The following is a 23,461-nucleotide window of genomic DNA, read 5'->3' as shown; positions in this document are numbered from 1 at the left end:
ATTGGTGGTATGGGACTATACCTTTACCATCTCCCTCTCTCTTGTTTCCTTTATCTGACACTTCCCAAGCACCCAGTTTGTGCAGTGCCATAAATGAGGACAAAGGAGATAGAAGGAAGTACAGACGCTTGCAGTGGGATGGTGAAGCAGAGCAGTGCCAAGATCCTCAGGCGCCACATGGCTCCCCAGCTCTGGTGGCACTTTGTAACGGGTGGGAAGGTGTCAGTATAGTGCATGTTATTATACTGCAGCCAGAGAAGAGTCCTTTAGGAGGCACCCTGCAGCCATTGTCAATCTGGTTGAATAAGTAAGGGGTTTGATGTCATCTGCACATTGCCCCTCAGTGTTGCAGGTGGTCTAGTCCACTGTGGTCCACAAAAACAAATAAAGTTTTGGTTCAGAAGGTGGAGTAAAAGGAAACAACAAAGTAGGCCAGACCTTTCCTGAAAATGAATATTCATATTTCAGAGACATATAATTGAACTACATAGGAATATATGCTCCAATAAAAAAATCAGAAGCACAACATTACACAAGGGAACAGCTCCACTGGGCTAAAAGCTCCTTTTTTGTCTGTTTTGTACAAGCGTGTCTTTAAAGTGTTAGGGGTTGACAAATCTAATAGCTCAATAGTGGTATGCCTACCACAGCTCCACCTTCTTGGGTCCAACCAGTAGTGAAGCTGAGCATGTATTCCCAATAGGCCCACATACACACGATATATATATATATATATATATATTTATATATATTATATTATAATAATATTATTTTTATATTATATTATAAATATAATCTTTTTAATATATGCATTTATCCATATGTACTTGAGCAGCTACATGGATCAACACAAGAAATACAGCACTCACACAAATTCGAACAGCACCAATGACCTCATCCTCTTGCTCTCTTTGGCTGACCAGGATGAAAGCCTGTTATGGAAAAATACATATACATATGTACATATATTTACACATACAGTCTGGATCCCTGCATAACTGGCCTTAGATATCCTGTCTACCCAGTAACTGCCCCTGGATCCCTGGTCTCCCAGTTGCCTCGCCCACAGGCAGACACACACATGAACACAGGCACAAACAGGTCTCTCCGGCAGCTGGTCCAGGGACTGGCATAGAAGTAACTTGACAGTGGTACTGCAAGGGTTTCTGGAAGAGGTGTTGTGCCCAAGGATGCTTGTCACACTGCAGCTTGGAAGCCATGGTGGAAAGCCTGGCTGTTCCCCCGCATCTGGGACTGGACACAGAGAGAACACTGTAACCCAAGGCAGTCCTCAGTGGTGATTCAATAGCGAGGGAGACAGCCTCAGAGGCCTTGGATGGATTTCTCACAATAACTGAGGGCAGCATCTTAATTTTTAATCAGACACTTGCATTATGACTGGTGCAATTTGTTTACAATCTGCCTGAGAGTCCCTATAGTGTCTTTAGCCAACTTAAAACAAAAAGAAAAAAAATGACACTGCAATAAAACTGCATACATTGGCAAACAGCACAGTGCCTTGACTTTATAACCTCAGCATTAGCAGCTCTTCCAGGACTGAAGTACCAATGCTTCCCCCAAATGCTTCGTATGGGAATTACCTGAGGTGACTTTGTAATACCAGCTGACTAGTGCCAACTTTTAAAGTGATGACTACTGTGTAATCACAGTCCTTGGACTGGCATTTCAGCTTTCCTCAATTTGTTTCCTTTTCCCTTTCTTTCCAAATGCAAATACGCATTGCTTGCCAGATTTCTTTTACAGAATGTCAGATCTCATGATACTGAAATAAATTGTATAACTGTGCTCTAAGCAACAATGTTCTACTTCCTTCTGCCATAGTCAGCCTGATCGAGCCTTAGTCTCACAACTGTAGATGAGGAATGAAGGTCTGTTTCAAATCTGGCACAGCTAGTGACATGGCTTCATATTTGAATGTGATAGTTATTAGTGGCTTACAAAGTTGCCATCTAGGGGCTGAACTGCTAGTACTGTCTGTGTGCAGGCTTAGCTGAGGCATGGATTTATCAGGCTACTAGGAAAAAAAGGGCACAATTTCACTGTTGCTTTAAGTCAGCTTAACCTGGCACATAGGTTAAGAAGAAGAAACAGTCCTGCTCACCAATTACTGCTACCCAGAGGTGCTCACCTCCATTCCTTCCTTGTGCTGATACCAGCCATCATGTCAAAGCATGATAAATCAGGTCCGTGACTTTATCTCAACTCAGCTATCCCAGAACAAATAAAAAAAAGAGATATTTGGTTTTAAACCAAATCAGTTCCTTAATCCTTTAATGAAAAGAATCCTTTAATGAAAAAGTTTTTGGTTTTTGTTTTTTTTTTTTTAAAAGAGGACACACCTCGAATGCTGTGTCCAGTTTTGGGCCCCTCAATACAAGAAGCACATTGAGGTGCTGGAGCATGTCCAGAGAAGGGCAACAAAGCCGGTGAAGGGTCTGGAGCACAGGCCTTCTGAGGAGCGGCTGAGGGAACTGGGGTTGTTTAGCCTGGAGAAGAGGAGGCTGAGGGGAGACCTTATCGCTCTCTACAACTCCCTGAAAGGAGGTTGTAGTGAGGTGGGTGTTGGTCTCTTCTCCCAAGTAGATAACGATAGGACAAGAGGAAATGGGCTCAAGTTGTGTCAGGGGAGATTTAGAATGGATATTAGGAGAAATTTCTTCACTGAAAGAATGGTCAAGCGCTGGAAGAGGCTGCCCAGAGAGGTGGTGGAGTCACCATCCCTGGAGGTGTTCAAAAAGCATGTAGACATAGCACTTTGGGACAATGAGGGTGGTGAAGCACTGGAACAGGTTGCCCAGAGAGGTAGTAGAGGGCCCGTTCCTAGAAACATTCAAGGTGAGATTGGACGGGGCTCTGAGCAACCTGATCTGGTTAAAGCTGTCCCTGCTCACTGCAGGGGGGTTGGGCTAGATGACCTCTAAAGGTCCCTTCCAACCCAAAGCATTCTATGATTCCATGATTCTATGATTCTATTATATTCTATGATTCTATGATCCTGGTTATGGCATGGTTGTGGAAATGCTTACAAGGAAAGTGAGGACAAGAAGGTAGGAGGAAAACAGGGCTGTGTCCTCTGTAGTGGTATGGACCTAGACTGACCATGACCGTTCACCATTAGGGGACTGTAGTCTTCCCACTTGGGACACCTGCAGTGTCACACATGTTCCTGGTTGCATGTCAGAGGAATTCATACAGAGGTACCAAACCCTCTTCTTCCCCCTTTCCCTCTCTCCAGCTGTCCTTAACTGCAAGGTAAAACACACCAGATTAAACTTCTCCTAGAAAATCTTCCTGAAGGGCCAGTTAGGTTTACACTATGTGTCCGTGTCTCTGTGGTTGTTCAATACAAGGAAATCTTTAATAACAGATATTTAAGGTGTGGTTTCTCCTCCTACACTGCAATTGGTCAAATGTAGCTCTGCTCATGACTGTGGAGGCACACTGTTGGGAAACCGCTCTTAGGAGAGACTTTTTTCAAAACAATAAAGAAAATGCCTTCTCTCATTGTTTTACACTACTTTTTCAGGTTTTAAGATTTCTTTCCTGTGAGCAGCATCTTTTTTCAGAGCACACAACACGATCTGGAACAGTATGAAGTTATCCAGCCCATATACAGCAGTGTTCTTATATTCTGCTTGATATTTCCCACTAGCAACATAAATCCATTTATTTCTTGACTCATCCTTTCATCCCATTGCATATATTATTCATAGAATAATATGAATTCAGAAATATATATTGGTGGCCTTTTTCTAATCATCCTCAAATCAATCTTATTTTTCCACCCATTCTTTAAACCAAGGGGTTTTTTTATCAAATTAATTTTCCACAAAGGCTCATTTCATTTCACTTTGTATAATCTGGTACGTATGGAGCAGAACAAGGAAAATATTCAGGTCTATTTATATGCAATTAAATGGAAGTGATATATCCATGTCTTTTATAGATGACTTTAATTTTCTCTGTAAAAGCACCTTACCACACTAGAACTCTTTGCAAAAGCAACGTATATTTCCCCAGAATGAAAATTTAAACTACCAAAGCATCAACATACCAGGTGGAAGTCTTTATTACTTTTTACCACATACCATCTCTTTAGACCTATCAGTGCTGGTACACAGAAGTATTAAGCTCACTAACAGTTAGAGAGATCTGTATACAGATACATAGCAAAAAAGCTTAAATAAAATTGATACTACATCCTTTGCAATAGTATAACCTGACTCCAAGAGGTATCGTAGCCTGGTAGGCACAAAGTGATGCCATAGCTGAGGTCCCATTCCACTGCAGCATGTGTGAACTTAGGCAAGTCATTTTTACTCTGTGCCTATTTTGTCTAAATTAAAATGGGACTTCTAACACTTTCTAAAATTTCTCTAATACAGAGGAAGAATTCTTTGCCTTTATGACTTTTTGGGAATCCCTCTGACCAGACAAGCTCCTTTAGCTATTTCTGCATCAAGCTTGTGGCTTCTGACTAAACCAGAGAGTTTAAGCCATAGGGAATTTATCATGTCTCTAGATCCATTTTTCTAATGTTTAAATACAAACACGGAACCTTATTTTAGCTTAAATTTGTCTAAATCCAATGTGTTCTACAATATTTAAATACTGCTTTTACCATAAAAATAATCTTTGCATAGACTGTTGATCATCATAATTTAGTAATTCCAAACCCTTCAATATTTACTTTAATAAAATAATCATTACAAAATAATTTCTACTTTGGAAGTGCAATATAGAGAGATTGAGGCTTTTTGAGTTCTAAATGTGAGACAGGGCATCTTTCAAAATTCAAATTATTCTCCTATCCCTTTTGGTTCCTTAGCCTCTTATTTGGGATATGCAATTTTGATTTCTTCAAGCAAAGGAAGAAGCCTTCCAGATGGAAACAGTCTTTGCTCCAATCTAGATAGAATTATTTTTTAAGCTCTTCAAAACCTTTAAATAAAAGCTACCTCTTCTGAGTCATTTTTGCTTGCCACTGAAGAAATGCAAAGGGCATTAAGGTTATCAGGAGACTGATCTCCATTTCTGTTAGTTCATTTCCATATTTTAAATTTCTATTTCTTAAGTCCTGATTGCCCATGACCCTTCTAGGTAAGAGTTGTCACCCTGGAGGATCTATGGTTTATTCCTGATAGATCCCAGGTTGGGTTCTCCCCATTTCCACTCCCTGAATAAAATTCCCATTGACTTTTGATTAGCTCTTCTCTTCTTTCCTTTATCCCTCCTTGTATTCCCCACCACGCTCACATCCCATCTGCTCTCTTCAGCACTGCCAACATCTCCCAAATGACGCCAGTCTAGCTGGGATTGCAATGCTAAAAAAGTCTCCCTGTCTGGAAAATGTCACTCCTACCTATACAAACAACTAATTATCTCCTTGCCCTCTTTGTCTATATGCTGAGGAAGAAAGTAACCAACCAGACTGCTGTAGGAGTCAGACAGATTTTTCTCTCACTGAACTTCTGCCCAGTACTTCTTTTGCACAGAAGAAATATGGAGATTGGATATCACAGAGCCCTGATCTGACACTTTAGCTGTCTTTTGTTACCTTTAGTCTCATTACATCAAGAAAGGGAGGAAAAGTGGGATAAAATGACCCTTCAGGTGTCATTTAATTCATTGTCCTGCTTTGTTAGGCTCTCAGGGCCAGGGGAGGATGCAGAGGTTCATACAAAGAGAACATAATAGTAGCAGTGGTTTACCAAGATAACCAACAATTCCAGAGAGTTTAGGTCTGCTGTTCTGCCACAGTCCTGGCTTTTCTACCAGAAACTTTGTCACTCCACAAAAGAACCAGCTAATTGAACCAGCATTTTGTCTCTCTGCATGTAGCTTTAATTCTGCAGCCCTAAGCTCTTCCAAGTTTACAGCTACTGAGCAAAGCACAGAAAACAAGTATATTTCAAGGTACTAAAAGGAAATAACTTACAACATGACTGCTTTCAAGGGAGGAAAAGAAAAACTTCTATCAACAGTTAAGTGGATCAACATCTGATGATGGAAGTACTGATTTCTCTCTGTTGCAGAAACCACATGCCTGTTATCAGCTAAAGAAACTTTGTACACCAAGGCACAGGAAGGAATTGTCAGATGATCCATCGTAGCTGTTCAGGTGTGTTCTCTTTGCCTCCAGAAAGGATAGCATGGCATGAAGGAGAGGACATTTGATGCTAACTGTCTTAAATGTAGCCAGGGATTGAGAAGAATATTATTTGAGGAAAAAGTATCCTATAAGATGTAATTCAGTGGTCCCAGTAATCTGAAACAAAAGACAGTGTGATTATTTTCCAGATATATTCTTTTTTAGCCCAAGATTTTTCAGTTAAGACAAGTCCTCAAGGATAGAGGCACTGTGCCAATGTCACTACCTGGCTGATAGCAAAAGCCATAGGCTACTTCAGGATTTAAGTTTCCCTTAAAAATGTATGAAGGGAGTTAACAGCCTCAACTGGGGAGTCATTAAATATAACTCTCTGTCGTGGTTTAACCCCAGCCAGCAACTAAGCACCATGCAGCCGCTCGCTCACTCCCCCTACCCCGATGGGATGGGCGAGAGAATCGGAGGAGTAAGAGTGAGAAACACTCCTGCGTTGAGATAAGAACAGTTTAATAATTGAAATAAAATAAAGTAAAATAATAATAATAACAATATAATAATAATAGTAATAATAATATACAAAGCAAGTGATGCACAATGCAATTGCTCACCACCCGACGACCGATACCCAGACAGTTCCCGAGCAGCGATCGCTGCTCCCCGGCCAACCCCCCCCAGTTTCTATACTGAGCATGACGCCATATGGTATGGAATAGCCCTTTGGTCAGTTTGGATCAACTATTCTGGCTGTGCCCCCTCCCAGTTTCTTGTGCGCCTGGCAGAGCATGGGAAGCTGAAAAGTCCTTGACTAGCATCAGCAGTACTCAGCAACAACTAAAAACATCAGCGTGTTATCAACATTCTTCTCCTACTAAATCCAAACCACAGCACTGTGCCTGCCACTAGGAAGAAAATTAACTCTATCCCAGCTGAAACCAGGACACTCTCTGATGTGAAATGGCTTATGGTGCCCAACAAGAAATATCTGTACTTCACAACAGAAATACGGTATAAGTTGTACCTTCTCCATTGATTTTCTCCTTAACTGGATGCAATGGGGAGGTTGCTCTTTCCACTCAGCTGGGAAACCTTTCCTGAAAAGCAAGGGTAAGGTTCCTTCTTTCATAACTTTTCTTACAAAATATAAGTAAGGCAGGGAAATGGCAGCACCCCCCTTTTAAAAGGAGAAATACAAACAGATTAGGGTGTAAAAAATACCACTGATATATTAAATCTGTCAGTTTTCTCAGGCAAAAGAAGAAAAACATGAAGATCCTCATGAAAATACAGAGCATAATGCATCATCTTGCCAAGAAAAAATTAGTATTGTGAGCCCGTCTTACTGAACAAGCTGGGAACAGGACTTTAAGTGGAACTTAAGTGCAACTTCACCCAATTGCTTTATTAGCAAGCAGAATATGATCCTAATCTTTTTAATCTTTCAAAATGTCAAAAAGAAAAAAAAAAAGCCAAAATAAATGCACAGGGACAACTATTCTAAAGAGTAATGGAAAGTGTGACTCTTAAAACCCTAACGGATGATTCTGAGATTTCTACAGTGGCATAAAGATATGTTAAATGAAATAGATTTCAGTAAAGATTATATAAGTTTATGCTGGTTAAAGGAGAGAACTGTTCATAAACAACTCAATGAATTGTGCAACATATTTTGTGCATCAGCACAACTCATCATATCAGTAATTAGAAGCATACAATTGCATCTAAATCTAAAGATCAGCTGCAAGGACAGACAATTTAATGTTCCTGCTACTGCTAAGAAAATCTTGATATCTAATGTGGGAACCAGACTGCAGATGAAGGAGTCCAAAAGTACATATGTTCATTTCCATGGAAATGCTTTGCATTTGCATTCTGCTTGAAAGATTATTGGCCTAAGGATTCTTCTTGAAACTGCTTATGAAACGGCAACATTTAATTCATCCAGAGAGGATGCTGCATTTCAGGGCATGTCATACAAAGCTATTTCAGGCGCATGACGACTTCTAGCTCTGAACCTTGTGCTCATCAGCCCTCCAGATTTCAGAATGTGGCTCTTCAGCATTTTCTAAAAATCAGGCCCCAAGAAATACCTCAGATTGAGCATTCAAAAGTTAGGGTATGGATCATCACCAGACTGAAAACCTGATCCAAGTCCTACCTCTGTCTTCTCTTAAAATATTACCATGTTCACATAACCAAAATATGTCTATACCTCTAACAGCCCCATTTACCCACTGATAGTCAGGGCGCCTTGCCCAAGACATGAGTAAAAGCCAGGCAGGGAAAGGATTGGAGTCCAACACACACCCCTGCTCCCCTCAAGCTAAACTAATGTCCTGGTTTCCTTTATATTCTATGTCTGAATTTCTCTATGCTGGTCTCCAAAGATGTAATCTGGTTACAGTTTCTGTTGAAACTTTCTTGTGATAACTGCAGCTGAAGCCTTGATATCATTGTTTAAATTTATCCATTTGAAAGCTTCAGCTGAACATTATTATTCTGACAAGAGTTTTTCTAGACAGGGATGATGAAATTAACTGAAGAAGAAAGCCACAAATGAAGATTTTAATCAAGATTAATACCTGCATCGTTAAGGGTTGACAAGATGTATGAACATAGAGATGCTGTCATCTATTAAATCTTTTGATTCTAAAAATAGAACCAGGGCTTTGGCCCTACCTCTGTTTTGAAGAGTGTGAGAGGGCTTTAATTTGGTGGGGTAAGCAGACTGTTTCTCAACATTTCTGCCCAAAGACAGGAGGTAAAAATCTACTGGCAGAATCCCTGGATGCTCTGCAGAGATCCTGATACTGCTGAGCACTTGTATTTGGGTCTGTGTTTCTGAGGTAAAGTTGACTCCCTGAAAAGCTCATTAATAGTTATAAGAGGGGGGAAAGTCTATGTCCTCCAGCCAGCAGCCATTGTCAGGGAGTAGCAACTGTTGAGCCAAGATGTCAATTAAAGTACAATCTACATGTGTCTTTAGACTGTTTCCACTCCTCATAACTGATAAATTAATTCAGTGATCCCTCCCTGAGCTGGATGTTGATAATCCCCTCCTACCAATATCTTCTGATCAAGCATGGGGTCCCCTTTCTTCATGTATAAGATACCTGCATCTGCTTTCCCTGTAGCATCTTGCCAACTCCCCTATTCTAACCATCCAGATGCCTGCTGACATGCCAAGGTCACCATGTAAACAGCAGGGAATCAGGGAAAGGATTTAAGGATTGAAACAAAGTGAAGAATTGAGCAGAAAAAGCTCAGACACAAAGGGAGGAGAACTGAGAATGTTTTGCAGGGTTGTTAATTTTACTTTCCAAACACATCCAGTAGTTGACTTGAAAATGTCAATACAAACTCTTCCTATACTGCAGACTTTAAGTTTTCTACTTCCATGTAAAAGAACAGACATACAGCCCTGCTCTGACAGACAACTAATGGAGGAAACTTTGGCAGAGAAAAATGGAAAGGAGATGCTGAGGTCAGAGGTGTGGGTGACAGTTTGTATTGTGTTTGTGTGACAAGGTTTTGGTAGTGAGGGGGCTGCAAGGGTGGTTTCTGTGAGAAGATGCCAGAATCTACCCCCATGTCAGATAAAGCCAATGCCAGCCAGTTCCAAGACAGACCCACTGCTGGCCAAGGCTGAGCCCATCAGCAATGGTGGTAGTGGTTGTGTGATAATATATCTAAGAAAGGGTTAAAAAAGCTGCGCAACAGCAGCTGGGAGAGAGGAGTGAGAATATGTAAAAAAACTATGTAGACACCAAGGTCAGTGAAAAACCTATGGCTGGAGAAAGACTCTTTCATGATAGCTGACCTGCTTTATCAAGTTTCTGGACTCATACAGCTTATCCCTTCTTCATCAGATGTTTCCACCTCTTTGGTGATGTCAAACCAACTATGATGTAGTCATACTCTAATGCAGGCATGAAAAACCTTGGCAAGAAAATAGAGGAAGGGGAACAAGACTGAGCAACTGGCAACAAGACCATTCAAAACCAGCCATAAATGTTTCTGAGGGTGAGGAGGAAGGACTGTGGTCTTTAAACCTTTTCTCTCCATCCTTCACAACCATGTAAATTCCTGAGCAGAAATTGCAGTCAGGTCACAGCGAGACAGTGAATTGCATTTTTGGAATTTAAAAGCATATTCAGCTTCTGTGCAGCACTACAGGCCTTTGCTTTTTGTAGGCTTGCATAGGAACACAGCACTGAAGTAGCTAACCCCAAATAATTTGGAAAGCACTACTCACACATGAACACAAGTCATTGCATGCCACTCTGTCCCCAGGGTTCACAAAAAAAAAGCATCAACAATTTTTTTTAATCTTCAAAAAGAGATTTTCTGCCAATCTCCACCATTAATGGACATGCTTTTTCTTCTACAGCATTTTTGAGCGATGGTTAAGAAGACACAGGCCCATGCTAGAAGTTTACCCAGCAGCCAATGCACCCATTGGGCACAATCGAGAAAATTACATGGTGCCTTTTATCCCCCTTTACAGAAATGGTGAATTTTTTAAACCCTCAAGAGAGCTGGGGTATGACTATGAGTATCTGCAAGAACCAGGTAACGTTACTATTTTTGGGTAAATATCAAATTTGTTTCCTATAACGTGGAATATGTCCGTAAAATGAGAAGAGATTAAAAAAATCTTTCTATTTCAGATTTTTCCTTGAATATAGTCCCAAATGATACCTGCTTGTTTTCACATTTCTGGTCTGATGCTGACATTAGTCTTATCTATCCTAGCTTATTAAGAGCAGAATCTCACCCAAATGGTCATCTCATGATCAGAACTGGGGAGAAAAAGCTCTGGATTTTGAGTCCGCCATTAGCCCAGCTCAGCTGTTACAGTGCAACACAAATGGGAACCAGTGGGGTTTCAGATTCCTGGACATGGTTTAAAGGAGGGCAGATGCAAAGCACTCTTTCTAGTTTACAAATATAATCTGATCTCTTAAACACCCGAGGTAGAATTCACTGTGGCACCAAAGGCCAACACAAGGTCTGTGCAACACTTAAAACAGTGATCCACTGACTTTGTGCTTGCCCTATGGTTATTTATATGAACACAATGATTCATTATGCTAATTTCATTTAATCAAATTAATTTTGCACTGTTTAGTGATGGTTTTGACTTGCATTGCTGTTCAAAGGTAGTTTTGAATTGGGTGTCTTGGCACAAGGAGGACAGAGGTCCTTGGAGCTGTAGCTGCTGGGGAACCTCAGGTAGACTAGGTCTTGTGCTCAGAGTTTTGCTTGAGTAGTACAGGCCTCCTTATTGTCTATAGGAAGGGTTAAAATCTGTTAAAGATATAAAGTTGCCTGGAACTGAGGATTGCTCAGATACTTTGGCCCAATCCTTTATAAAACTGGGGCACTGGAATGATCAGATCTGTTATATTCACCACTGCCAAAAGCTACCTGGGATGTGGGATGCAGCTATCCTTGCAAAGCATTGGCTGCTGAACACATAGGTCACTGGGCATATTTGCTTTCCTTGTTTGAGGCAGAAGACTTTCTGTGAACATGTCTCTTCAGTTAAAAGACAATTAAGAGCTGAAAGTCTAGTTACTGTATAGCAAAAGCACCAGGGACATTTTAGTGATGCTAGCATTCTTATAGCTTGCTTGTCTTCATCAAAACGATATTAGTTCTCAGGGCATCCCTGCTTTTCTGACAGAGTTTGCTTACTAATGGAGGTGTATGGCTTCTGCATACTTGATCAGCTGTCCAATCATGCGTTTATCTTGTTTGTTCACTTCTTAAGTAAATCTGTGATTTAAAGCCATCCAGAAAACACATTTTTGACTATTTTATGTATGTGTAATGAAAGGTATCTGCAACTCTCCTGTATAATTGTTAAGGCTGTTTTAGCACTACAACCCAAGGACAGAAGCCAATATTTCTCCTAACATGCCTTAAAGAATTTGGTCAATCCCAAGTATTCAGACAGAAAGTAATCTAATAAATGTTTCAAATATAGTATCAAAATAATTATTCTGGTCTTATTAGTACCATTTTTGCCTTTTTATTCATGTTGCCATAATTTAATTCCTGATCAAGACCAGAAATATTTATACATATTTTTAATGAAAGCCACTAGTTTCCTAAACCCACATTATTCCTAAACTGGTACCACTAAAAAAAGTACCAAATACCATGACTTTCAGAAACACTGAGTCTTGAATTGGTACTGCAAAAGAAAGCAAATGGTAAACTATTTACTATTTAACAATTCACTTCTGTTGCTTCCTGGTCTCTCACCTTTTCCCAGGGGATCACACAGTCCTCAGAAAATGAAATTCTTATTAAATTCTGCCCATGTTTTTAACACAGAGGTAAGGAAAGTAGTTCTTTAACTATTTGAAAAGATCAACACAAAGAGTGAATGAAATTCAACCTCATTTAGAAAGCCCAGATAATCCTTGGATATCACTCAACTCCTTGTTAATCTCACTGAGAAGAAAAGAGCTTAAGATATTTCTTATCTGAAGGGAAGAACTAGTTACAAATGGAAAATGGTCTGGAATCTCAAAATGCAGATACAGATTTTGTCAGTACTCCAGTGTTTAAACCCAGACTTTTCTCCAGATAGGAATGCTGGGTTCCTGTTCGGAGGAACATAGGAGTAAACAGGAACGTCTTGGTAGAGGACCTGAAGCAAGAAAGTCTGCTGACCATCCTTGAAAGCTCCCATGTACAGAAGGGAGAATAGAAAGTCTGTGACTGGCAGCCAGGAGTTACTAGACAAAGAGGAAAAAGTTACAAAGGGGAAAAAAAGATCATGGCAGTGAAGATCTGGATGGTTGAGCAGAAGAAGCATTTCTGCAGATCCTCCAAATAAGGAGGAAGAGGAAAGGCAGAGGAAGAGGACAGGCCACAGTGAGGAAGGAGCACACAAGACATAGCTCCATCCTGTCCTCAAGATCTGGCTTGTTTGCTTTTAAAGGAAGTAGCTGGAGGAAAGCAGCTAGGACAGCAATTCTGAGTTACAGCACTAGCAACTTGGTAGAGATGAAGCAAGACTACACAGAGCATGATGAGGCTGGTTACAAGAAATAAAACTTGGAAAGAATCCAATGACAAAATGGCATTTTAATGCTAAATTATATTGTTGCTGTTCCCCTGAGGAAAAGCTGATGCCTGGAGCCCTGCTTTCCGCTGAAAAGCAAATCAGTGTGTGACAGTATGTGGTTATTTTAATTGCAGCTTCATTTATTTTTATATGTACGACAGCCCTGAAGCAGAAGTAGTCACAAACAGTGCGCATGGAAATCCATCCCTCAGGAATCAAAGACACATGTCAGAGTCTAGTTACTGGGGAGCTGATCTGAGCAGAAACCAGAGCAGACACCCAGCTTTCCTTGACATGAGAACTATGAACTGTAAAACTACGACAACCCGTATGGCTTACTGAAAACCAACATTTGTTGGCATCAATAAAAAAGATTGGAAGACTAACGGCACCACCTAGCAATAGCTGTCAAAACAATTTTCTATGGCAAGAGCTATTCCAAGCACTTACATTTCAGGGCCTGGACTAAGTCTTTTCTATTTCTTTTTTTTTCTCTTCCAGAAATAGGAACAAATAAATCCGTACACACAGCCTTGACTTTTCCCCAGAAAATCTTCCTCTCTCAGTGGGAACAATTTGATGACCATTACATGTGTAGCCAGTTGATTCACATTTTTTTTTTTGGAAAAGCAGACAGCTACCCAGTTTTAAACCGAGGAATCTAACCATCAGTTGCAATTTTTGGACATCTTAAGGTTAAAGAAAGGCTAATGAAGAGATTGAGAGCAGCCCTGTAGAGAAGGACTTGGGGGTACTGGTGGATGAAAAGCTGGACATGAGCCAACAATGTGCACTTGCAGCCCAGAAAGCCAGCTGCATCCTGGGCTGCATCAAAAGAAGCGTGGCCAGCAGGTCGAGGGAGGTGATTCTGCCTCTCTACTCTGCTCTGGTGAGACCTCATCTGGAGTACTGCGTCCAGCTCTGGGGCCCTCAGCACAAGAAGGACGTGGACCTGCTGGAGCAGGTCCACAACAGGGCCACAAAAGTGATCTGAGGGCTGGAGCACCTCTCCTACAATGACAGGCTGAGAGAGTTGGGGTTGTTCAGCCTGGAGAAGAGAAGGCTGCGAGGAGACCTTATTGCGACCTTTCAGTACTTAAAGGGGGCCTATAGGAAGGATGGGGAGAATCTTTTTAGCAAGGCCCGTTGTGACAGGACAAGGAATAATGGATTTAAACTAAAGAAGAATAGATTTAGACTGGATATAAGAAAGAAATTTTTTACTATGAGGGTGGTTGTCCTGGTTTCGGCTGGGATAGAGCTAATTTTCTTCCTAGTGGCAGGCATAGTGCTGTGGTTTGGATTTAGTAGGAGAAGAATGTTGATAACACGCTGATGTTTTTAGTTGTTGCTAAGTACTGCTTATGCTAGTCAAGGACTTTTCAGCTTCCCATGCTCTGCCAGGTGCACAAGAAACTGGGAGGGGGCACAGCCAGAATAGTTGATCCAAACTGACCAAAGGGCTATTCCATACCATATGGCGTCATGCTCAGTATAGAAACTGGGGGGGGTTGGCCGGGGAGCAGCGATCGCTGCTCGGGAACTGTCTGGGTATCGGTCGTCGGGTGGTGAGCAATTGCATTGTGCATCACTTGCTTTGTATATTGTTATCATCATTATTATCATCATTATTGTATTGTTATTATTACCATTACTATTTTACTTTATTTCAATTATTAAACTGTTCTTATCTGAACCCAGGAGTGTTTCTCACTCTTACTCCTCCGACTCTCTCCCCCATCCCATCAGGGCAGGGGGAGTGAGCGAGCGGCTGCGTGGTGCTTAGTTGCTGGCTGGGGCTAAACCACGACAGTGGTCAAGCACTGGCACAGATTGCCCAGAGAGGTGGTGGAGGCCCCATCCCTGGCAACATTCAAGGTCAGGTTGGATGGGGCTCTCAGCAATCTGATCTGGTTAAAGCTGTCCCTGCTCACTGCAGGGGGGTTGGGCTAGATGACCTCTGAAGGTCCCTTCCAACCCAAAGCATTCTATGATTCTATGATTAGCTGAGGATATTTGACACTCAGGGCAAAGCAAGGGATAAGAGCATTGTGATTACAATGTAGAAGGCCAGGTTGCTCAGGATGTGTTGCAGGAGGAGAGCTCAGACCCAGAGTCTGACTGTAGCTCATTTCTATTTCTGGCTTTTCATCAATTTCGTTGCAAAATCACATTCAGATGAGTACGAATTGTGGCAGCTGGTAAATATGGTATCACCATGGAAGGACTCTGCTGAGTTTCTAAGGAACAGAAATACGGATTTTTAAAACTGGTTGGGGTTTGGGGTTTTTTTTCCCCTTGGAGCCATTTAGGGGTAGGAAACTATCTTTTAGTGAGTTGTTAACACACTAGTAGCATATAGTGTGGTGATATCAGGTATCCAATAACCAGATCTTACCTCTTTTTTGAGACATTTATGTAAGTAAACTGTGAAAGAGGGCTTATGAAGTGCAAGTGATAACTGAGGTTGTCAAAAAAACCTAAACAGCACTGCTCTATAAATACGCTCAGGAATATGTGATTTATCTCCTCTCAATGCTCTGAAGTAATCAATTTTTGCCAGTGACATGACTTAACCCCAGCTGGCAACGAAGCACCACTCAGCTGCTCGCTCAGTCCCCCTCAGTGGGATGGGGGAGAGAATCGCAAGAGTAGAAGTGAGAAAACTCAGCGGTTGAGATAAAGACAGTTTAATAAGTAAAGCAAAAGCCACGCACACAAGCAAAGCAAAACAAGAAATTCATTCACTGCTTCCTATTGGCAAGTAGGTGTTCAGCCATCTCCAGGAAAGCAGGGCTCCATCACGCATAATGATTACTTGGGAAGACAAAATGCCATCACTCCGAATGTCCCCCATTTCCTTCTTCTTCCCCAGCTTTATATGCTGAACATGACGTCATATGGTATGGGATATCCCTTTGGTCAGTTGGGGTCAGCTGTCCCAGATGTGTCCCCTCCCAACTTCTTGTGCACCCCCAGCCTGCTCGCTGGTGGGGTGGGGTGAGGAGCAGAAAAGGCCTTAACTCTGTGTAAGCACTGCTCAGTAGTAATGACAACATCTTCATATTATCAGCTCTGTTTTCATCAGAAATCCAAAATGTAGCCCCATACCAGCTACTATGAAGAAAATTAACTCTATTCCAGCCAAAACCAGCACAGCCAGTAATATACTCTGTGTATGTGCCATCATTGCCAGTGAGTGTGCAGGACTCCACAGCAATGTTACTATGCAGAAGTAACAGGCAGACAACTCTAATCAACTTCAGCACTGAAAAATTAATTATAAACCTGTTGTTAGCAGTGCAGAATTGTCTGATTCTCACTGTTTCTAGAGACAGGCACATGATGAAGAGTGGGTCATAGTTTCCTGCTTTACCCACCTTGGGCTGAAGGCAAAACTGAAAGGGAGTAGCTTGGCTTTACACCATTAGATCCTGTAGCTCTATCATAAACAACCCACTACTACTGCATGGCATCTCTTGCAGTCCAAAGATAGTGGTTGACAGTCTTGACCAGATTTTCTCTCGTTGTTGTCAGAAGACAACATTTCAAAAGACTTTCTGAGCTGGAAGGAGACCCTGATTAAGTTAGTGGGAGCTGCAAACTTTCCATCACTGCAGAGACAAGTGATCCAGCCTTAACACAGTTTGAGGGACTCAATAACTTGAATCCCTCCCAGCTCATCTTCCTAGTTTTTGATTGTGGAAGTCTCACTAGCATTTCCTTTGACCACCCAGAGGCACACAATCAGTGAACCATACAAACACAAGAAATGGCAGAAAACAAATAGACAGAACTTGCTCACCAGGATAAGAAAGAAGTTGCAAGCTTGATCTAATAAGATATGTTTGTGCTGCATCAAGGTTTGCTTTAAAAACTGGTGCCCATTAAATATGCATGTTGGGGTAGAAAATCATGTAAAATGGAATAGCAAAAATGCCAATATATCTGTGGGGTATATGGCAATATATAAATGATAGAAAATTTGTTTTGTTTATTTCCTGACTGGCCAGAGTTTTTATTTCTAATTTGTGGAATTAACCCTGGAAAGACTTAATCATCCTCTAGTTTACACAGAAAGCATATCTAAAGTATATAAATATTCCTTAAAAAAGATTTAAATATTAAGGTTTGTTTTTCATCCTTGGGATCCATTATATCAATAATGTAGTTTGACATTACCACAAAAGGAAGATCACAAGATGGCCAATAATAGGTTGGCCATAGCATTTTTTTTCTTCAATCATCATGGAAAGTCCACATTATTACCCTAAATATAGGAGACACACATTGCTCCACCTTAAAATTACACTGTTGTGGTTTCCTACCCTTTCAATGACATCCAGCATCCCACACAAAATAGACTGCCTGGTATTTTTAAATTACATTAAAAAAGAATGATCTGATGTATTAAGAGTAAGAAATTAGTTGTTGCTGTTACCTAGAGCTAACACTCTCTTTGAGAAGAAAGAGTATGTCAAGAGTTGAATGCTAAGACCATGGCCGAGGTTAATCACTGCTATTTTCCTACCAGAAAGAGCAAGATAAGGAGATATTGTTGGTATTAGTTACTAATAGGAGGGTAGATATTAAGCACCAGCCCGACCTGCCTTCCTCTTGCTTTGTCATGAACTTATTGACTGAAAGGGCAGTTTTAATCAATGTTCATGGCAGCTTCCAGTAAGGATTATCATTTGACTCTAAACACTGATATAAAAGGAATGAAAATAGTGTTGGCTAATGTTTCCCACAAAGCAGCAATGTGTCGTGTCCATCCCTCCCCTGACTCCCTTGACACTTTTCCCAGGTAGTCACCAGCAAACACAGTTGCGGCACTCTTGGGTCTTGCACAGTTAGAGATTAAAGAATTATGGTAATGGAATACTTGGAATCCCAGTTTGCATGATTTTGCCTGGGCATCTAGTCCAGTCATAAGTTTACTGTTGTGTTAGAGTCACAGATTAACAGATTATAGGGTGTCCTGGGGTGATCCATCCTCTGACACCCAAGAGTTGCCATGACAACTTTATGATAGTGATGCCAAACACCTTTTGTGCAGCAAAAAGAAACAGGCAGTAGGTGCCAGGAGGTGGGTTTGGCTTCGAGCTAATTACAGAAACTGTACAGAATGAGGTTGAAAGCAAGAGAAGGGCATGTTTGAATGATTATCAGGATATAATAAAATAGATTAATCCCTTCTGAAAGGGCCTACCATGAAATGTGACATCTCATCATCTCAAAGTCATGTTATGTCTTACCAGGAAGAATATAGCTGAGGCCTCCAACTACTATTGATGGAGGAGAGAGATAGTTCAAGGACAAAGTATGAATGCAAGACATCACTTAGAACACCCTCATATCCCAGAAAAATTCTGCAAGGAAGAGAACGTTGTGATAATTCTTTTTTCCATAACATTAAACCAATATCAAGTTCCTGTTATGTATCAATTTTATCATATGCATACTCCAGTTTAAATAGCCAGATTGTTTCTAATTTAGACATGTTTGCAATATAAACATAAAGGAGTTGAGTTAAAAACCATTACAGTTACTAAGTCCAGCATACAAAGTTAAGAAATGCCAGCATTAAAGTTGTCTTTATAGTCATAATGCACCCTCCACATCTACATGTACACATTCTCTTTAATTGCACACTATTTTTTTCCCAGACCGCCACCTCATTCACTACACAGCATAGACAACATTCATTAAGAACCAGATGTCCAATGCTTTTTACTTTTGTGTTTCGTTTTCTCAGTTAAGCAGTGTGTAGCCTAATGTATGATTTATTGCACATTTTTAAAATGCTATCCTGAAGGTGTTCTGTCTAACACTTTTCTTTGGTGCTGATCACTATAGCAGCTGAGTCTTGCAGAAATATTAATTTATATTCACAATACAAAGGATTCAGTGAAAGGTACTGTCCTCATTTGACAGATGAGAAATGAAGGATTAAAGAGATAATGTACCTCATACCCAGAGGTTTGTGGAGTTCACTCTGAAACATCAAGAACCTAATTTTTTTTGTAATTCTTAGTGTTACATAGCATTTATATATCTAATGAGATCAGAAGCAGAAGGCTGAACATGCAGTTTCTTGCAAATATGAAGCTGGATTAACTGGAAAACAAGGACCAGAGAGATAGCAACCAAACATTCCCCAAAGTGAAGCTGAGTTGTAGGGACAAGCAAACTATATTCTGCCTAAACTCAGCCTGAAATGGAATTACATCTCAGAAAGTGATTCAAACACCAAGTGCTAAGGATAGCTTAACCTTAAAGGTGCTGCAAGCCAAAAGCATCTTTTCAGAGCACAGTGCATGTAACAGCATACACTCAGAAGCACCATGATCCAAGAAGATATATGGGATTACTTTTCTGGGCACCAGTGAAAATGCAAGATGGAGGAAGACATTTATAGCCTTTCTGAGGGTATAGCACGCTAAATATGGTGGAGCACATCTAAATCAGTCTAGATGCATGAACACTATTTAAAAAGAGACCATCATAGGGTGTGCCTCCATAGGGGTCCCCTTTTCTTTCCCAAATAGCTAGTAATTACAGCTAATAATAGTAATTACAGCTAGTAATTGGGAGATCTGGATTCCAAATCCGCTTTGGTCCAAGGGGACAGGTTTTCCCATTTCTCAAATTCAAGCTAACAGGTTGTTTGGTGCACTGTGAACAGCTCACTTTCCGACCTTTATCATGAAGTGAGAGCCCTGTATGGCAGGGTTTTCATAACTCATTAAGCTGTAGTGAGAAGACCAGAGACACAGACACACACATTCATACCACAAAACAAGAAGGCAGCTGATTATCTAACCGGTGAGAAGCTGCCCTGGATTCACCAAAGAAAGAGGATTTCTTGTGCAGAGAGTGACCAGAGCATAACTGTCTACTGCCTGTCCCCACACAAGAAGTATCAAATGAAATGAGCAGGGGGCAGGTTCAAAGTTAGTGAAAGGAAACTTTTTTCCCCACTCAATATGTAGTTAAGGCAGGGATCTCCTTGCTGCAAGAAGTTGTGATAAAAGTTCAAAGAGCAGCTAGAAAAGCTTATGGAAGGAAAAAAAAAATCCTCCAATGCCTATTATACACAACGACACCACATCTGGTTCAGGAAACCCCTGAGCTGCAAATTGTTGGCGGCTGGGTAAGTATTTTGTGAAAGGATTGTAATAGGGTTGACCTGTTCTTAAACTCTTCTTAGCGCTCTGCTTCGGTAATTGTTGCCAACAGGTTGCTGAGCTAGCAGGACCTTTGGCCATACTGTATCAAACTTCTTGGGTTATAGTTTTACAGTTTTGACAAAACCATAAAGAGTACTAGGGACAGTGAACTTTGTTCCTGCCTTTAATAAGAAGATTGAGAAACAGACTGTAAGGACTGAAGAGATTTTTTTAAAAATATTCATGACCTTCAGACAATTTCTACCAATGTAGTCTCTTTTTTCACTCAGCCTTCCAGTATTATCTATTATACAACTTCTATAAACTAACAGTTCGTTGCATCATGTAAAAGGACCTTTTTTTTCTGTTTTTTTTCCAGCACTTGATTCTTTCCAGGAGTTTTTAATACCCTACCTTGAGCAAGCCCGTCAGATCTGGGCTTGGTTGGTTGGAGCAGCTGTGATTGGAGGCATTGTTACTGCTGTGCTCACAGGGCTCATTCTGGCCTGCCAGAAGAAAAGAAGAGGAACTTCTTCAGAGACACAACCCTTGCTCATAGAAAGTGAAGATTACAAAAACATATCTTATCAGTCCAATTTCTAGAGGCCTCCAGTAACTCAGTGATGTTACTAAGGTGCTAATCGGGCATGCAGTGTTTCATTCATGTTTACATATACCTTGTTCAGGTGTGCTGCATAAACAGGCTGGACAGGCCTGATCCTCAAGCCTCTTGTAACCTCCAGTGTTGTAGTATCTCACCAAATCCACTCCTACAAAAATCTCAGATCCAACACAAGTCACCTCGCCACCCAAAACCACCATGTATTTCCTATGCTTGATTAAACAATGCTCCTATGAAACCAGGCCAGCTCATGTGTTGGTGGCTTTAATGTATAATTCTCTTTTATTTGCACTTTTGCAGCTTAGGTTCTAATCCTGTGGCCCAGTCCATGTGATTGGTACATGGATTTAGGAAGAGGTGACCAACTGCATCATTAGTGCTACATTCACTCTGTGTTTGAACGTAAGAGCAGAAAGAGCCTTTTAGTTTAGTAAGCAAAATATGTGGTGTCTCTGAGCAGAGTGAATGACCCATAGACATATTTTTCTTCTAGGATAAAAATTTTTTCCCTCCAGCTCCCATAATGTCCTGTTTGTCCTTGATTGAATGCTATCAGCAGCCCAAAGCGGGTTCTCAAAAACCACTTCTCACTTGTCTCAAATGCTTCAGTTAGTCGTCTTCTGTATCATCTTGCATTTGTCCGGGGAGTGGAGAGGTTTTTAGGAGATGAAACCTAGTCTCACCATATCCACCTCTGTTCGATTTGACTTAACGATTGCTCATATTATGGTTGACTTTGGGTTGCCCAGTATGCATATATTCCATACAGGTAATCCATACATAACAAAACGAAAGCCACTCTATTACTCCCCTTCTCAGCAGAACAGAGAAAAGAAAAAATAATGAAAAGCTCATGGGTTGAGATAAGGACAGGGGAAGATCATTGACCAATTACTGTCACAGGCAAAACAGACTCAACTTGGGGAAAATCAGTTTAATTTATTGCCAATCAAAAGTCAGAATAGGATAATGAGAAATAAAAACTAAATCTTAAAACACCTTCCCCCCACCCCTTCTTTCTTCCCAGGCTCAACTTCTCTCCTGATTTCTCTACCTCCTCCCCTGCCAGCAGTGCAGGGGGACAGGGAATGGGGGTTGTGGTCAGTTCATCACATGTTGTCTCTGCTGCTCCTTCATCCTCAGGGGAGGACTCCTCACACTCTTCCCCTTCTCCAGCATGGGGTCCCTTCCACAGGAGACAGTCCTCCATGAACTTCTCCAATGTAGGTCCTTCCCATGGGCTGCAATTCTTCAAGAACTTCTCCAGCGTGGGTCCTCCACAGGCCACAGGTCCTGCCAGAAAACCTGCTCCAGTGTGGGCTCCTCTCCCCACAGGTCCACAGGTTCTGCCAGGAGCCTGCTCCAGCGCAGGCTTCCCACGTGATCACAGCCTCTTTCAGATGCATCCAACTACTCTGACTTTGGGTCCTCCCCAGGCTGCAGGTGGATATCTGCTGCACGGTTAACCTCCATGGGCTGCAGGGGGGCATCCTGCCTCACCATGGTCTTCACCATGGTCTGCAGGGCAATGTCTGCTCCTGTGCCTGGAGCACCTCCTCTACCTCCTTCTTCACTGACCTTGGTGTCTTCAGGGTTGTTCTTCTCACATATTCTCACTCCTCACTCTAGCTGCTGTTGCACAGCAGGTTTTTCCCCTTCTTAAATATGTCATCCCAGAGGCGCTACTACCGTTGCTGATGGGCTCAGCCTTGGCCAGCGGTGGGTCCATCTTGGAGCCGGCTGGCATTGACTCTGTCAGACATGGGGAAAGCTTCTAGCATCTTCTCACAGAAGCCACCCGTCCAGTCCCACACTACCAAAACTTTGCATGCAAACCCAATACACAAAGTATCTAATTATATGATGAGCCTTAACAGAAAACAACCACTCCTTTTTTGGGGGCTGGTGACTCCAACTGGCTTTCAATAGTTCCAAAGCTCATCTCCAGCCAAAGCCATAAATTCACAGCTGTCCCAAAATGATCTATACTGTTAGTCTGGTTCAGAGGATACCCATCACTTTTTGGTTTCCTTTTTAAAAAATTAACAGAACAAGGCAACGGTCAAGCCTTTGGTGTTGGAGACACTTGCTCTACTGACAGTGATGCTGCCAGCTGGGTTTATTCCAGGTATTCAGGACAGTCTTGTGGTTAAAGTGATAGATTCAGCCTTTGGGAACTGCAGATGAGGACACCTCGAAGACTGCAAGGAGCCACAAGCAGGTTCAGGGGGGCTGTGAGAAGGCTGAGGAAGGGAAGTTGAGTGGGAAGGAAGGGATGACACTGCATCATCTGAAAATGGGGGAAACATACTTTGACCATTGGTCTGAGTGCTCTTTCCTAGTCAACAAATGCCACAAGACACAAACCAGTAAGGGGCTGGTATGCCTGCTGGTAAGGGTCCACCTAGAGCAGGTGTTTCTATAGGAGGTGTTCTTCTGTGATTTTTCACATCAAA

The 23,461-nt window shown here is 41.5% G+C and overlaps 1 protein-coding gene across 1 annotated transcript in view; it reads left to right on the top strand.

Moving 5' to 3' along the window:
• The window catches only part of TYR (tyrosinase), a 58,240-nt gene extending 37,254 nt beyond the window's left edge, over window positions 1-20,986 (top strand). Inside the window, exons 4-5 of the mRNA XM_075725476.1 lie at window positions 10,518-10,699; window positions 20,763-20,986. Of these exons, the coding sequence (XP_075581591.1) occupies window positions 10,518-10,699; window positions 20,763-20,986 (406 nt within the window). The remainder of the gene's footprint in view (window positions 1-10,517; window positions 10,700-20,762) is intronic.
• Window positions 20,987-23,461: the final 2,475 nt, after the last annotated feature.

This window comes from Pelecanus crispus, chromosome 1, assembly GCF_030463565.1.
Source record: "Pelecanus crispus isolate bPelCri1 chromosome 1, bPelCri1.pri, whole genome shotgun sequence".
In the NCBI taxonomy this organism is placed as follows: domain Eukaryota; kingdom Metazoa; phylum Chordata; class Aves; order Pelecaniformes; family Pelecanidae; genus Pelecanus; species Pelecanus crispus.
Note: the sequence above shows the minus strand (reverse complement) of the source record. Positions and strands in the feature narration are given on the sequence as shown.